Source organism: Colobus angolensis, unplaced genomic scaffold, assembly GCF_000951035.1.
Source record: "Colobus angolensis palliatus isolate OR3802 unplaced genomic scaffold, Cang.pa_1.0 Scaffold38, whole genome shotgun sequence".
Taxonomy (NCBI): Eukaryota; Metazoa; Chordata; class Mammalia; order Primates; family Cercopithecidae; genus Colobus; species Colobus angolensis.
In genome coordinates this window covers 5,060,902-5,078,243 of record NW_012117154.1, presented here as the reverse complement: position 1 = coordinate 5,078,243, position 17,342 = coordinate 5,060,902, and the positions used below count along the sequence as shown (strand labels likewise).

At 51.3% G+C, this 17,342-nt stretch overlaps 2 protein-coding genes across 2 annotated transcripts in view; one reads left to right on the top strand and one right to left on the bottom strand.

The window, feature by feature from the left end:
- TMPRSS2 (transmembrane protease, serine 2) overlaps window positions 1-9,541 on the top strand; it is a 14,627-nt gene extending 5,086 nt beyond the window's left edge. Inside the window, exons 2-7 of the mRNA XM_011954221.1 lie at window positions 523-775; window positions 2,159-2,334; window positions 3,384-3,479; window positions 5,578-5,720; window positions 6,229-6,381; window positions 7,950-9,541. Coding sequence (XP_011809611.1) covers window positions 523-775; window positions 2,159-2,334; window positions 3,384-3,479; window positions 5,578-5,720; window positions 6,229-6,381; window positions 7,950-7,961 — 833 coding nt within the window. The 3' untranslated portion in view covers window positions 7,962-9,541. The remainder of the gene's footprint in view (window positions 1-522; window positions 776-2,158; window positions 2,335-3,383; window positions 3,480-5,577; window positions 5,721-6,228; window positions 6,382-7,949) is intronic.
- Window positions 9,542-10,550: 1,009 nt separating this feature from the next.
- Window positions 10,551-17,342, bottom strand: part of MX1 (MX dynamin-like GTPase 1) — a 32,448-nt gene continuing 25,656 nt past the window's right edge. Inside the window, exon 14 of the mRNA XM_011954059.1 lies at window positions 10,551-11,234. Coding sequence (XP_011809449.1) covers window positions 11,004-11,234 — 231 coding nt within the window. The 3' untranslated portion in view covers window positions 10,551-11,003. The remainder of the gene's footprint in view (window positions 11,235-17,342) is intronic.

Sequence of the window (17,342 nt, the reverse complement as noted above, 5' to 3'; positions counted from 1 at the left end):
TCACCTCCTCACTCACCTCCTCACCTCCTCACTCACCTCTTCACCTCCTCACTCACCTCTTCATTCACCCCTCACCTCCTCACTCACCTCTTCACTCACCCCTTCACCTTCTCATTCACCCCCTCACCTCCTCACTCACCCCTTCACGGTCTCACTCACCCCCTCACCGTCTCACTCACCCCCTCACCATCTCACTCACCCCCTCGTCTCCTCACCCCCTCAGTCCCAGCCTGCCTCTCCCATCTTACTTTTCTTTGTGTGAGAATCTGGGGCCCTTGAGTAGTGTCAGTCCCTCCAAGACTCAAGGAGTCCCCAGGGCCTTGTTATCCAGAACACCCCGACCTGGGTCCCAGGAGACCCCATGGGATCACAGGAGTGTTCAGGGATATGGTGCTTCCTGCGTCTGGGTGGGCTGAAGGGGCGTCCTCCCTTCTCTAAGCAAGAGAATGCCCCCAGGAGCCCCCTGAGTCTGCCCCCAGCAGTGGTGCCGGTGCCATCTGCCCTGTCCTTGCATCCTGGGAGACCCTCGGGAGGGGAGGGCTCTGGGTGGCTGGGCGGCTTCTGCTAATCTCACCCCACTGGCCTCCCGTTTGTCTTCCTCAGCTTGCGGGGTCCGCTCAAACTCAAGCCGCCAGAGCAGGATCGTGGGCGGCCAGAACGCGTACCCGGGGGCCTGGCCCTGGCAGGTCAGCCTGCACGTCCAGAACATCCATGTGTGCGGAGGCTCCATCATCACCCCCGAGTGGATCGTGACAGCTGCCCACTGCGTGGAAAAGTATGCCGGGGCAGCGCGGGCTGGGTGGGGTCTCCGGGCTGGCCTCCAGTCATCCTGTGACCTTGAGCAGGATCTCAACCCTTGCAGCCCGGGCGTCCTTGTGTTTAAATGGGGAGAGTGTTGCGCCTGCTTCCTAGGCTCGTGGGGCACCAGGTGCACTCATGCCGGGCAGCATATGGCTGTGTCATCCTTCAGCACGTATGCACTGAGTGTCCCCTGCACGCGGGACACAGGGTGCAGGTGGAACATTCTCTACGATGTCACCATGACCAGCGTTCCTTTCAGCCACTGTCCTCTGAGCTCTGTCCTGCCCTTGAGTGAAGCCCCCGCCCCCTGAGGTCTCCTTTCTCCCGGACACTAGTCCCAGGAGAGGACACGCTCAGACAGGCTCGGGGCCTCAGGCTGCCCTGCTGGAAGGTCCCTGGGGTTAAGTGTGCTTGGCCACAGCATTGCTCATGCAAAGGGCTAGGTAGGGGTGAGGCTAGCTGTGACAGTGTTAGCATTTATGGAAGCTACTAACCCCTCTCCTTTTTCTTAAACACATAGTGCTTTTGGTCACATGCTGCTTTGGAGGAGGCCTCGCTCAGTGGATGTATTTTTCTGCCTTAGAAAATACAGGGTTTTGTATTTTCTGAACTGGGTTTGACTCTTGGCCCAGCCCTCTCTGGCTGCGTGGCCTTAGATGATTCACTTAACATCTGACCCATGGTGCATGCAGCTATGAGATGCGCATGCCCTTCCCCTCTTGGGCTGTTATGAAGGTCAAGGAAGCAAGGGCTGTTACCCAAGGGTGCTCCCTTCTCTGCCCATCTTCACACCCTGCGTGCTCTGGGCCCTCTAGGAGCTGGGTTTCTCTCAAGGGCTATTACCCAAGGGTGCGCCCTTCTCTCCCCCTCTTCCTACTCCCGAATGCTCTGGGTCCACTAGGAGCTGGGATTATCTTAAGAGGGAAACACCTGGGTAAAGGAAATGGTTTGATTGATATTGGACTTCAAGTCTGTTCATCAGTACCCATTTATTAAGCACCTACTATGTGCAAGGAAATGCTTTGGCATACAAAGGAAAATAAGGGCCAGTCCTTTTAGAAATGGCCTTAAAACCCCAGGGAGGGATGTCGGCCCCATGGTGGGTGCTGCAGATTCCTCGAAGGTGACACAAGAGCCAGAAAGAGGGATGATGTCGGGGGCTGAGGTGGGGAGTCGGAGTGGAGGGAGTGTGGGGGAGAAGGGGAGGCCAAGCCCCTCCTCCACTGTCTCCCTGTGTGGTTTTTGGTGAATCATCCCGCCCCTGGGTGTCTTGCCTCCAGCTTCTGATGTTGGAAGTTCATCCACCAAGAGCTCCGTGTTTATGGCTCTGAGATACTGAGTCCTTCTTCTCTCCCAGACCTCTTAACAATCCGTGGCAATGGACGGCATTTGCGGGGATTTTGAGACAATCTTTCATGCTCTATGAAAAAGGACACCGAGTAGAAAAAGTGATTTCTCATCCAAATTATGACTCCAAGACCAAGAACAATGACATTGCGCTGATGAAGCTGCATACGCCTCTGACTTTCAACGGTACACGTGGCTCAGGCTTGGCAAGCAAGTTGGCAGAATCTTAAGGAGATGTTGATTGGAAATGACACTTGTGCTGTGCCAAATGGAAGGGAGGCATTTGCGTTGAGCGAGGGTGGTGTGCAGTGGGTGGCCAGTGGGAGAGGCTCACAGAGGCTAAGAGCACCTGCCGCATTTGGGGGGAGGCAGCAGCCACCACATCTGTTCTGTACTATACTGAGTGGTGACGATTCAAGCCAGGGGTGGAAAAGGCTAGAACAGGGCTTTCCCACTGCAGCACTCTTGACATCTGTTCTGGGGCTCTCTTGTGCCTTGTAGGATGTTTAGCAGTGTCCCCAGCCTCTACCCACTGGAGGCCAGTAGCTCCCAAATTGTGATAACCAGTGTTGTCTGCTGACAGTGCCAAACATCCCCTTTGAGTCAAAGTCACTTCTAGTTGAGAACTACTATTGAGATGTGTCAAGATCCTTGATTTTTAAAGGTACATTCTAAAACCAAGTTGCTTAATTCAGGACAAACCTGCTTTCTCTTAGCCTCTTATTCGGTCCCACTGTGGTCCATCCAACGGTCTGGAATGTTCTAGCCCCATGTGGATAGAGAAGAAGCAAAACCTCAGCCCTCCCCACAACGTGTCTGTATTCACACTGGGAAGGGTTCACATATAGAAGAGCGAATACGCGAGCAACGGCGTGGTGCCTCTGGGGCGAAAGCTGACTCCATCGGCTTTTTGGCTGTTGCCTCCTGTGTGTCTTTCCCATCTTGGTCACCTGGAGATGTGTAATTTTAGAAGCAGAGCTAGCAAATAATTCCTCTTAGAAGCAGAGTTAGCAAATAATTCTACTTATAAGTAGCATAACTTCTTGCCTGCCAGAAGGAGGGGTCCGGCAGGGGAGAAAGTGAGATGAGGGACTTGTTGGGATGCAGGGTCCTCTGGGCAGGGTGGCCGGGGTGCCAGGCCCAGCAGCCTGCATGTGGGAAGGCCAGGTAGAGACACAGCCCGAGGCCTTGGGTGATACCAGCCTGGCTCACTGTGTTTTCTCTTCTTAAAACAGAGATGGTGAAACCAGTATGTCTGCCCAACCCAGGCATGATGCTGGAGCCAAAACAGCACTGCTGGATTTCTGGGTGGGGGGCCACCCAGGAGAAAGGTGAGGCTCCTGGGCATGGAGGACTGCAGGGCCCACAGATGGAGCATTGGGTTCGAAAGTGGGAGGTCCAGGTTTTAATCCCAGTTCTACTACTCAAGGATTGGATGACTTTGGGTGATTCCCGCAGTCCTTGTGCCTCAGTTTCTCCATCTGCTAAATGAGAGAAATCCTGCCCAGTCTACCTAATACACTGTGTTCTTATTATGATCACACGGAGCAGCATGTGGAATGGCTTTTGAAGTATCTGGGTCATACGTGTTTAGAGGTGCAGGATCTCCTGTGCTGCACCCACTGTGAGCTTAGAGCTGCCCTGGAGATCCCACCAAGGCCTCCATGGCTGAGTGACAGGGGGCTTGGTGAGGACGGGCATCCTGGACCTGTGGTGGCCACATCTAAGCCTGTCCTCTGCCCTGATAACCACAGAGAGAGGCTCTCTCGGCCCCCTTCAGTTGCAATCTGCATTTCTCTCTGACAGTCTTTCAAATGAAGGGAGCCTGGCTGCTTCATTTTTATGGAGGGTTGGAAGAGCTTAGTGGCAGGCACCAAGGTTCATTTTACATATTGTTTACATCCTTCTCAAAAGCATCTAGGCCATACAGACGGCAAATCCGTTCAAACAAGGAGAAAAGTACAAAGGTTGGGTGATTTGGGGGAAGCATCAGGGAAGGTAGTGGGGGGCATCCTGGCTCCTCATCAGCAGAAACTTACTGCAGTGGAGCCACAAGCTGGGCAAAAGGCCTCATGGAATCCAAGATGAAGGGAATAGCGACAAATATGCATGCACACCTGCACCTAGTACGAGATGAGTGCTCCTCAGGTGCTGGGAATGCAGAAGTGAACAGAGTTAAGACAAACGTCTCTGCTGTCAGGAGCTTTACCTCTTGTGGATGTGGGGGCCGGGGGCGGGGGGCAGGTGTGGTCAGACAGAAGACAAACAACTGAGCGAGGTACTTCCAGATATCTGAGGGTGGGGAGCAAGGTCCCGGCTACTTTGAAGGGGTGGTCAGGGAAGGCTTCTTGGAAGAGGTGGCATTTGAGCTGAGACTCAAATGGCAGAAATGTGTACACATCAAAAAGGCTAGTGCGTGTATCTTAAGGTGTGGTCAAGGGGCCAAGAAGGTGGGCTGGGGCCAGATTGCATAGGTCCTTGTGGATTATGGTGAAGACACCAGCTTCTCGTCTGCTTGAGGTAGCGAGATCGTGAGCCAGGGAGTGCCATGATCTGGCAGCTGTGTGGGGAGTGGGGATGAATGGATGGAGATGAGGATCATGGTGACGAGTCCATTGCTGTGGTTCCCTGAGACGGGAAGGCAGCTCATAGCAGAGTGTGGGCATGGTTGTGGAGACATGAGGGTACATTTGGGCTAGAGCCACCAGACTTGCCGATGGGTTGCACGTCTGTGGGAGAGACAGTGAGAAGTCAGGAACGACGGCTTTCCGCTCTGTGACTGAAGTCCCAGGGTGGCGGGTGGTGCCACCTTCCAAGCCAGGGAATATTGGTTGGTGAGAATTTGGGGTGGGAGAAGCTGTGATGGAGGGTTCTGGTTTTGCACATTAAGCCCACGGTGCCCAGAAGATACCCAAGGGGAGGCGAAGCGAGAGTGGGAAATGCAGAGGTAGCAAGTGCAGGCCGTGTCTTGAGAAGCTCTAATGTGCAGGGGAGCCAAGAAGCAGGCGGCCTAGGGAGGGTTGTGTGTGCTCCAGAAGGGTGTGTACGTGCCAGAGGGGAAACAGGAGCCTGTGTGGCCTGGGTAGTGTTCAGTGAGGAGAGGGAAATTGGTTCCGCAGAACCAAGCCTTTGGTGAATAAGAGGTGGATTCCACGGCACTGATAGAGCCCTGTGGTTTCAGAACTGGGAAGTTCTTTCCCTAAAGCTGAACTCCAGAGCTGCATTCAGCACAGGCACTGCCGGTTGTAAGGAGAATCCAGGTTTCCCAGGAGAGAGGGCTTGGTGCTAGGATGAGCTGACGGGGGCAGGGCTGGAGAGACAGCTGTGACCATCTGTGCAGCGTGTGTGCAGGTCTCAGGGAGGGAAGTGTGCTCTCCCTGCGAGAGCTGCTGGCAACACTGGGAGCTCCACAAGTCTCCCTGTCCTTAGGGAAGACCTCAGACGTGCTGAACGCTGCCATGGTGCCTCTCATTGAGCCGTGGAGATGCAACAGCAAATATGTCTATGACAGCCTGATCACACCAGCCATGATCTGTGCCGGCTTCCTGCAGGGGACCGTGGATTCTTGCCAGGTAATTCAACATTTTTATTCTACCTTTGACCCTTACCAGATCCTACTGAACCCCCCATGAGAGAGAGGGCATTCTTGGGGTCAGCAGAGCCTCCGCAGTGACATGGAGCCAGCTCGGGGCAGTCATGGGAAGTGATGGCCACCAACAGTGTGAACACTTCTGGTGGCAGAAGCCAGTACAAACAGCAAATCACACGCGCCCTCTGAAAAACTGTTATTTGGTAAAAGTGCCAGTGGAACAGAAACAAGTATTTAGACTATTTTAAATTATGAACAGCAATTTATTTGGTAACTATTCGCTTGTACCGATTAAAATTCAGGGTGGGGGCTGTCTCTTTGGGGGTTACATCTCTGTTACCATCACCCTTTGATGGTGGAGACTTGAAGCCCACACAGTCACTCGTAACTCACACCGCAACACACACCCCCACCTCCTCTAGGCCTGGTCAGTGGTGTGCAGTGGATTGTGATTTGATTTTCTGCTCTCTGTACCTTGCCGTGTCCCCCAGGGTGACAGTGGAGGGCCTCTGGTCACTTTGAAGAACGATGTCTGGTGGCTGATCGGGGATACAAGCTGGGGATCTGGCTGTGCCAAAGCTTACAGACCAGGAGTGTACGGGAATGTGACCGTGTTCACGGACTGGATTTATCGACAAATGAGGGTAACTATCCTGTCCTCCTTCTGACTGTGTTCTCTGATTCCTCAAGCCAAAGCTAGACATCTGTTATGTATGGTTCTGCTGCTGGAAGCTGACTACTGACCACTGGTCAGCATGAAACAAACCCCACTTACTCCAGCCACAGCCCCGCCCCCCTGGTGTCCACCCATTGCTCATTGCCTCTCACTGACTTCACTTGCATATTTCCCCTGGTGCTTGGATGAAAAGCGCTGGGGCTCGGCTTGTGTGAAACTCCTTCCTGCTCTGTCGATCACACTTAGTTCTGGCTCAGCTGACTCAGTTATTCCACCCAGGCCACCTCGCATCAAACTTTTTTTTTTTTTTTTTTTGAGATGGAGTCTCACTCTGTCGCCCAGACTGGAGTGCAGTGGCACGATTTCAACTCACTGCAACCTTTGGCTCCTGGGTTCAAGTGATTCTCCTGCCTCAGCCTCCCGAGTAGCTGGGATTACAGGCACCCGGCACCACGGCCAGCTACTTTTTGTATTTTTAGTAGAGATGGGGTTTCTCCATGTTGGCCAGGCTGGTCTCGAAGCCCTGACCTCAGGTGATCCACCCACCTCTGCCTCCCAAAGTGATGGGATTACAGGCGTGAACCACTGTGCCTGGCCTCACATAAAGCTTTTGATTTATAGAGAGCAGAGGGAAGAACCGACTGTGCTCATCCTTTTCTGGGGCTATCGAGTGGCCCCTGGGCAGCCCCCAAGGTTAGGAAGTGCAGGAGCAGCCAGGGTTCTCTGATGCCCCAGACTCAAGCACGAGGGAAGGTCCCAGGGGTTCCCCGTGAACCTCACGGACGTCTCTGTTTAGCAGAGCCCTGGCCTTGGGCATTGCCCGGATAGAGGTTGAGAACCAGATCTTCTTATCTCCAGGCCCTCAGGCCTGTAGTTTTCTCAGATTGCTGTTTTCCAGGGCTGGGCTACTAGTGGAAGAAAATGCTCTATTCTGTGTCCTCTCAAGTCTCCCAGATGCCCAGTCTGTTAAAGGAGCAGCAGAACCAGGGGGCATTTCCCGCTAAGGCCCGACCTGTGTCTCCTTCAGATGACACGCAGGACTCAGGGCCTTCCCATGACCATGGGGCCCAGCTTGGCCTCGCCTGGCACAGGGCCCAGTGCTGGAAACAGATGATCCCAGGGGAGGCGGGGCAGGAGGGAAGCTGGCAGGGCTGGGACGGTCAGCCAGGCTGAGGGGCGGACTCACGCCAGGATGGAGCTAGCAAATGAGCCGGGTATGTTTGGCGGCTGCAGGTGGGTCCGTGTGGCTGTGCGGGGAGGGACTGTGTGGCAGGAGAACAGCTGGGGGAAGCCCAGACTCTGCTGAAGAGATGCCCCTCAGGCTGGCCTGCACATATGCTGCCTGCTCCTCCAGGAGCTCCTGCCCCGCCATGCTCAGCCTAACTCTGACCTCCATGCTGGAGAGAAAAATGATCCTTTGTGCTATTAAGCTTGCTTATTTGGTTTCTAAGTGCTTCATGTGAACCTAGAGGAAAAAAACTATTTTCTGCCTTTGTCTTAAGAAAATAATACTTTTTTTTTTTCCTTTTTGAACAGGCAGACGACTAATCCTCACGATCTTTGTCCTTGACGTCGTTCTACGAGAAAACAAAGTGGCTGGTTTTGCTTCCCCGTGCATGATTTACTCTTACAGATGATTCAGAGGTCACTTCACTTTTATTAAACAGTGAACTTGTCTGGCTTTGGCACTCTCTGCCATTCTGTGTAGTCTGCAGTGGCCCACTGCCCAGCCTGCTCTCCCTAACCCCTTGCCCACAAGGGGTGATGGCCGGCTGGTTGTGGACACTGGCGGTCAAGTGTGAATGAGAGGGGTGGAGGCTGCCCCATTGAGATCTTCCTTTTGAGTCCTTTCCAGGGGTCACTTTTGGATGAGCATGGAGCTGTTGCCTCTCAGCTGCTGGATGGCTTGAGATGGAAAAGGGAGAGACATGGAAAGGGAGACAGCCAGGTGGCACCTGCAGTGGCTGCCCTCTGGGGCCACTTGGGTAGTGTCCCCAGCCTAGCTCTCCATAGGGCGTTTTTGATGATTGGTTCTTAGTGCCTTAGCAGCCCCGGATGGTGGCTGGAAATAAAGGAACCAGCCCTTCATGGGTGGTGACATGGTAGTCACTTGTAAGGGCAACAGAAACATTTTCGTTTTTACAGGGTGAGAATGTAGACAGTGCCCTTGGTGCAAGGGAAGCAGTTGCAGAGGAACTTGCCCTGAGCACTCCTGGTGCAGGTCTCCACCTGCACATTGGGTGGGGCTCCTGGGAGGGAGACTCAGCCTTCCTCCTCATCCTCCCCGACCCTGCTGCCAGCACCCTGGATATTGCACATGCCCCTTGGTCCTGGCAGGGGACCAAGTCTGGCACCACGTTGGCCTCTTCAGGCCTACTAGTCACTGGAAATTGAGGTCCATGGGAGAAATCAAGGATGCTCAGTTTTAGGTACACTGTTTCCATGTTATGTTTCTACACATTGCTACCTCAATGCTCCTGGAATCTTAGCATTTGATGTCTCCAAGTAGTCCACCTACATTTAACTCTTTGAAATTATCATCTTTTTGCCAAGTTTGAGTGGTGGCCTATTTGAGATACTTTGACAAAATGATTGGCTTCTGACTTAACGTTCTATAAATGAATGTGCTGAAGGAAAGTGCCCATGGTGGCGGTGAAGAAGAGAAAGATGTATTTCGTTTTGGACTCTCTGTGGTTCCTTCCAATGCTGTGGGTTTCCAACCAGGGGAAGGGGCCCTCTGGTATTACCAAGTGCCATAACCATGAGCGCTACTCTAACATGGTTCTGCCTCTTGGCCAAGTTTGCAGGAATGAAATGAATGATTCTACTGCTAGGACTTAACCTTGAAATGGAAGGTCACGCAATCCCATTTGCAGGATCCGTCTGTGCACGCGCCTCTGTAGAGAGCAGCATTCCCAGGGACCTTGGAAACAGGTGGCACTATAAGGTGCCTGCTCCCCAAGGCACATCCTAAAAGGTGTTGTAATGGTGAAAACGTCTTCCTTCTTTATTGCCCCTTTTTATTTATGTGAGCAACCGTTTGTCTTTTTTGTATTTTTTAAACTGTAAAGTTCAATTGTGAAAATGAGCATCATGCAAATAAATTATGCAATTTTTTTTCAGAGTAATTACTGCATCTTTGAAGTTCTGCCTGGTGAGTAGGACCAGCCTCCATTTCCTTGTAAGGGGGTGATGTTGAGGCTGCTGGTCAGAGGACCAAGGTGAGGCAAGGCCGGTCTTTCTCTTTCCCTTTCCTAAGCTCGGGCAATCCTGATCCTTCAACTCTCCCCTTAAGGGACACAGTGTTTGGTCCTCTCCTGCCCCATCTATCCAGTCCACTGTTCAATTTCCTGCCCTTGAGCCTGCCTTGGCCTCATGGTGAGGAGGCCCAACAGCAGCACCGATTGGCAGTCATGGTTCTCAGGCTCAGGGCGTAAGAGTGTGGCTTAGAGTTTCCCCCCACCAGGCTAGACCAAAGAGAACTTCAGTCGGGTTCTGCCTTCTCTGCTTCCCAGACCACTCCCCTGGCCACAGCCTCTGCAGGTAAAGGCCCACTGGGAAACCTCTTTTTTTCTGATATGGAGTCTTACTCTGTAGCCCAGACTGGAGTACAGTGGCACAATCTGGGCTCACTGCAACCTCCACCTCCTGGGTTCAAGCAATTCTCCTGTCTCAGCCTCCTGAGTAGCTGGGACTATAGGCACATGCCACCACACCCAGCTAATTTTTGGATTTTTAGTAGAAACGGGGTTTCACCATATTGGTCAGGCTAGTCCTGAACTCCTGGCCTCAGGTGATCCACCTGCCTTGGCCTCCCAAAGTGCTGGGATTACAGCGTGAGCCACCACACCTGGCCTGACAACCTCCTCTTGACTGGGCCTTGTGCTTTTCAACTCCATGCTAGGTACCCAGTGACTCAACACATTGGACACTTGATCAATGCACATTATTAACAGCACCGCTGGCTTCATATTCTGTTTCATTTTTTTCAAGTGTGTGCCCCCATTTCCCTCCAGTCTGTAGGAAATCATCAGGGCCCGCCATGGAGGGCAGCTTTAGCGCCGACTGCTCCGTTACGTCCTGCCTGATAGTTTCAGGCTTCTCCCCAAAATACAAAACATGGCAGAGCGGTGCCCCCTAGAAATAAGTTTATTAAAGCGGGGACAGGACTCTGACAGGACTCACACACACGGCACTCATGCTCCTGAAACACCGGGTTTGCGTAGGGACATTACAAAAACCAGGAAATAAGCTTCTGTGATGCTCAGCCCAGGTCAGCTCCTAAGAATACAGAGAAGGGGAAGAGCTGCCAGGCGGAGCAATTCTGAGGGCTGAAAATCCCTTTCCCAGTACAAAGACATCATCCTTCATCCCCACCAGCTCATGTGCACCTGAGGGTGGGGCTGTGTCTTCATGCTGGAAACCAAACTGCTCTCACAGCCTCTTGCTAAATTGCCGTGGGCTAATGGAGAAGCAGCGACTGTGAATATCAAGTCTGACTACTGAGCACTCAAGTCGTCTGTCCAGTAGTTACCTAGGAACAGGGGCAGACGGTGTGAGCGCACGTCTACAGGGCTGGACAGAGCATGGTTAGCCAGGGAACTGGGCGAGCCGGCGCCGAGCTTGCGTCAGCCGTGCAAGCCGCTCCTTCAGGAACTTCCGCTTGTCGCTGGTGTCGCTCCGCTCCTTCAGGAGCCAGCTATAGGTGTCTTTGTCCTGCAGGAGCTGCAGCATGGCCTTCTGAAGCTGCTGGCCATATGTCTGGAGCATGAAGAACTGGATGATCAAAGGGATGTGGCTGGAGATGCGCTTGCTGGCCTCCTGGAAGGAAAGAACAGTTCGTGGGAGGGTGGAGGGGACACTGTGAGGAAGAGCCTCTGACTTCACCATGTGCACATCAGCAGATCCAGATTCTTAATGAGGGACACCCTCGCAAGGCAAGGACCTTCCCCTGGGTTTCAAACCCATCAATCTCCTCCATGGTGGCGGCAGAGAGGAACGATGCACAGTGCAGAGAATGTCCCAGCTATGAGTCGTATTCCCACCAGCTTTTCCTGACCATTAAATGGGTACCTCTGATAGAAGGGGGCAAAATATGCTCTATAAAGGTAAGCAGGCAGATAGTGCAAAAACTACACTTCCAGACCAGGCTGGTCAATGTGGTGAAACCACCTCTCTTAAAAATACAAAAACTAGCCAGGTGTGGTGGCACACGCCTGTAGTTCCAGCTACTCGGGAGGCTGAGGCAGGAGAATCACTTGAACCCCAGAGGCCAAGATTGCACCACTGCACTCCAGTCCGGGCGACAGAGCAAGACTCCATCTCAAAAAAATTTAAAAAAAAGAAAAAAACCATTTCCAAATTATTTACAAGCCTGCCAAAGAGATTTGAAGGCTGCTGCTGCTTTTTAATCAACACTCAAGTGACTCAGTAGAAAAAAACATTGGGCTTTCAAAAGCCACAGAATGGAGCTGTCTGAGCTACCTGCATATAGACAGTTTCTACCACTTCCTTTCTCCCTCCCCAAAGTCCCACCTATTAGCAAAATTTTTTTCTTTCCCAGGATGGGTGGATCTCAGGAAGCTGCAGTGTACTGGTCCCCTCAGCAAGGCTCTGGTATCTTCTCTATAAAACAGGGCTAATGTGAGGCACTGGTCTCATGGGGTGGTTAAAAATATTAAAGGAGTTAAAAGATGAAATTTTAGAAAGATGTAAGTTTAGAAAGATGCCAGGCATGTAATAAGCACTTCATATTGGTGAGACTGAGGCGGAACTCCCCATCCATGTTCTGTGACCAGAGTGACCGAGAGGTGGGGTGGTCACCACCTGGAAATGGGGGAAAGGAGACAGGACCAGGCTGAAGGCAGGCATTCAGCGCAATGCTGGAGCCCCAGAGCGGGGCAGACAGTGTGAGTCCTCACCAGGAGAACCGATGAGAATCAGCTGTAAAACTGCTACGAACAGTAAGAGTCAGGACGGGTGTGAGGTATGGCATTGATACATCTAAAGCTCATATACCAAAATCGCATCTAACACCAACAAACGAGACACAGAGGGAGGAAAGCCGCTTTACAGTACACAACAATGAACATGTAGGCATAAACCTCAGAGATGTGCACCTTATACAAAGAAACCTTTACAATATTCCTGAGGCCCCGGCAAAAGGAGGCCTTAAAAACAGACTTGGGAGGCTGAGGCAGGTGGATCACAAGGTCAGGAGATCGAGACCATCCTGGCTAACACAGTGAAACCCCATCTCTACTAAAAATACAAAAACATTAGCTGGGCATGGTGGCAGGCGCCTGTAGTCCCAGCCACTCAGGAGGCTGAGGCAGGAGAATGGCGTGCACTGGTGAGGCGGAGCTTGCAGTGAGCTGAGATTGCGCCACTGCCCTCCAGCCTGGGAGACAGAGATCAGCCTTGCCAACATGGTGAAACACTGTTTCTACAATAAAACAACACTTAAGCAGGGAATGGTGGTGTACACGTGTAGTCCCAGCTACTTGGGAGGCTGAGGCTGGAGAATCACTGGAACCTGGGAGATGGGAGTTGCAGTGAGCTGAGACGAGCCACTGCCCTCCAGCCTGGGCGACAGAGCAAGACTCTCTCAAAAACAAAATCAATAAAAAACTGGAAAGACTCAAGATGTTCTTAGAAAAAGACATGATGTCAGCACAACGTCAGCGCTCCCCACGGAGGGCTATGCAGTGAATGCAATCCCAGTACATACAGCAGCAGTTCTCCTCATTCATGAGAAACTGGATACACTAATTCTGAAATTCATATCGAAACCGAACAAACACAAAGAGGCAGAACATCTCTACATAAAAACAAGTGGGAACCCAGATAACTGGACACCCATGTTCTTAGTAGCACTATTTACAACAGCCAAAAGGTGAAACAAGTATCCACGATATAAGAAATGGGTAAATATAATGTGGTGTGTCTATCAACGGAACAGTATTCTGCCTTTATTAAAAAGGAGTGAACCTGTAATCCCAGCACTTCGGGAGGCCGAGGTGAGGACTGCTCGAGCCCAGGAGTTCGAGACCAACCTGAGCAACACAGGGACACCCCGTCTCTACGAAAAATTAAAAAATCACCCGGGTGTGGAGGTGCATGCCTGTGGTCCCAGCTACTTGGGCGGTGGAGGTGGGAGGATGGCTTGAGCCTGGGAGACTGAGGTAGCAGCGACCTAGGATCATGCTACTGCGCTCGAGCCTGGGCAATAACAGAGAGATCCTGTCTCTAAAAATAACAACACACTTTGGAAGGCCTAGATGGGCAGATCACTTGAAGTCAGGAATTCCAGAACAGCCTGGCCAATATGGTGAAACCCTGTCTCTGCTAAAAATACAAAAATTAGCCAGGCGTAGTGGCACACACCTGTAATCTCAGCTACTCGGGAGGCTGAGGCAGGAGAATTGTTTGAACCCAGGCAGGGCGAGGCTGCAGTGAACTGAGATCATGCCATTGCACTCTAGCCTGGGGGACAGAGCGAGACTCTGTCTCACAATAAATAAATAGGCGTGAACCTCTGACACTTGCTACCACCTGGATGAGGACATCATGCTACATGAAATAAGCCAGTCACAACTCCTATGAGGTACTTAGGTTAGTTGAATTCACAGAGACAGACAATAGGATGGTAGCTGTCAGGGACTCGGGGACAGAGAATGGGGAATGTGTTTAATGAGGACCGAGTTTCAGTGTGGGAAGGTGATAGGGTCCTGGAGGTGGCTGCTGGTGATGCTGGCACGACACGAATGTACTTAATGCCACTGAACTATGTACCCCAAAATGGTTAAGATGATAAAATAGACATGATGAATATTTCTGCACAATTTAACGAAAGAAAAAGTGAGGGTGATGTGGGGGTGCTGGCTGCACTAGATGGTGAAACACGGGATAGGGATGTCCCAGTGTGACCTGGGTGACACTGACGGATGAAACGAAGGAAAACAGGGCTGAAGACAGGGTGCAGACAGGACCCGACGCAGAGAGGAAGCGAGCGCCGCAGCGGACCAGCAGGAACGAGACGACCCTCCCAGGACGGGACTGGGACCTCTGCTGCCACCTGGATCCTGCCTCATTCTTGACATCAAAGCACTTCGAATGGACCAAAGGTATCGTGTAACAGTTAAAATAAGAAATTAAAGAAAATATTGTCTACCTCATTTATCATCTCAGGAAGACAAAAGTCCTTTTAAAGTATGACAAAAACCACTGAAGCCCAAATCCCACTCAAATTTTCAGCTCTAGAAAACTTGAGCATAGTCTAAAACCACCGTAGACAAAAATGACAAAGCAAATGACAAAATGCAGAGCGTCTGCATCAGAAATCGCAGATGTCTACTATCTCGCCATGCCAAGACACTCCTCCTGGATGAACTGTTTGCTGAGCAAGAAATAGAAATAACTCTCAACACACAGAAAGATGCACCACCTCATCGTCATAAGAGGATGCCAATTAAAATTATAATGAGACGTCATTTTCATCTATTAGGCTGTCAAAAAACCCCAACGAGGCCGGGCACAGCGGCTCACGCCTGAAACCCCAGCACTTTGGTAGGCCAAGGCGGATGGATCACAAGGTCAGGAGTTCAAGACAAGCCTGGCCAATATGGTGAAACCCTGTCTCTACTAAAAAAGAAACAAAAATTAGCCGAGTGTGGTGGCACGCGCCTGTAGTCCCAGCTACTCAGGAGGCTGAGGCAGGAGAATCACTTGATCTCAGGAGGCAGAGGTTGCAGTGAGCCAAGATTGAGCCACTGCACTCCAGCCTGGGCAACAGAGTGAGACTCTGTCACCAAAAAAACAGAAACAAAAACAAAACAAAAAAACCCCAGCAACTTTAGTGCAGACTAAACTGGCCAGTGTGGATAGAAGCAGGCCTTCCCTGGGTAATCTTTATCAGTCTAAAACAAGCCATCCTTTCCCCAGCTGTGATGGTCTGTTTCATGTGTCAACTTGGCTAGGCTCGAGTCCTCAGTGATTCCATCAAACACGAATCTAGGTATTGCTGCGGAGATATTGTGTAGACGTGGGTAACGTGTAACCCCCTGTAAGTGAAGGAGGCCATTCTCGATGATGTGGATGGGCCTCATCCAATCAATTGAGGGTCTTAAGAAAAATGAGGTTTCCCTAAAAAGAAGAAATTCTGCCTGTAGACTCAGCCTTAGCTCCTGCTGCAATTTCTGGTCTGCCCTCCCTGCTGGCATGCCCTGGGATTTTGGACTTGCCAGGCCCCAAAATGGTAGAAGCCAATTCCTTGAAATATATATATTTCTTTCCTTTTTTTTTTTTTGTTTTTGAGATTGAGTCTTGCTCTGTCACCCAGGCTGGAGTGCAGTGGCGTGATCCTGGCTCACTGCAACCTCTGCCTCCCAGGTTCAAGCAATTCTCGTGTCTCAGCTTTCCAAGTAGCTGGGACTACAGGCATGGGCCACCATGCCCAGCTGATTTTTTTGTAGTTTTAGTAGAGACCGGGTTTCACTATGTTGGCCAGGCTAGTCTCAAACTCCTGGCCTCAAGAGATCCACCCACATCAGCCTCCCAAAGTGCTGGGATTACAGGTGTGAGCCACCATGACTGGCCGAAATATATTTCTTTAAATACATATATCCGTGGTTCTATTTCCCTGCACAATCCTAACATAACAGGAATCTCATTTCTGAGAATTGATGCTTCCACACACATGATATACAAACAAACCTATTCACAGCAACACGCCTGCATTAGCAACAGACGCAAACAAACTGTTCGCTTAAAGAGCTGGCTCGATACACCACAACCATCCAGTGGGATACTCAGCAGCCATTGAAAAGAACAAGGCAGCCCCATCAGAACTGAGGCAGAACAATCTCCCAGGTACAGCGAAAGAGGCAGGGTGCAGAGCAGCACGTCTACTCCTCTGCTAATCTTTGTGTAAAAACCACTACAAAATGTATATGCATGGGAGCTTCTGAATGCATGAGTCGCCCTCGGAGGACAGAGGTGAACCTGGAGAAGGGCTGCTTCTGTCCGGGGAGCTGCTTGGCTCAGAGACTTCTTTGCCATTGTCACTCATCCTATTGTTTGGATTCTGTGAATGTATACGCCTCACCTACTCTCAAGGTAACTATTCATTCTAGGAGGCAGTGTAAGCAGCAGACAGGTGTGAGCTTGGCTGCAGGAGAAGCCGATGTGCATGCCTGTCTACCCCTTAACTGGCTTCACTCACGTGTGTGCAGCTCCCAGTGTCTGGAGGAACGGAGGTTGACCCTTGGTTTAGAGCCTTGCTGCTCAAAGTGCAGTCTCCATCCAGTAGTATGGGGACCCAAGAGCCCGTTAGAAATGCAGAGACCAAGCACGGTGGCTCACGCCTCTAATCCCAGCACTTTGGGAGGCCGAGGCAGGCAGATCACTTGAGGTCAGGAGTTCAAGACCAGCCTGGCCAACATGGTGAAACCCCATCTCTACTAAAAATACAAAAAAACAGTCAGGCATGGTGGCAGGTGCCTTTAATTCCAGCTACTTGGGAGGCTGAGGCTGGAGAATCACTGGAACCTGGGAGATGGGAGTTGCAGTGAGCTGAGACGAGCCACTGCCCTCCAGCCTGGGCGACAGAGCAAGACTCTCTCAAAAACAAAATCAATAAAAAACTGGAAAGACTCAAGATGTTCTTAGAAAAAGACATGATGTCAGCACAACGTCAGCGCTCCCCACGGAGGGCTATGCAGTGAATGCAATCCCAGTACATACAGCAGCAGTTCTCCTCATTCATGAGAAACTGGATACACTAATTCTGAAATTCATATCGAAACCGAACAAACACAAAGAGGCAGAACATCTCTACATAAAAACAAGTGGGAACCCAGATAACTGGACACCCATGTTCTTAGTAGCACTATTTACAACAGCCAAAAGGTGAAACAAGTATCCACGATA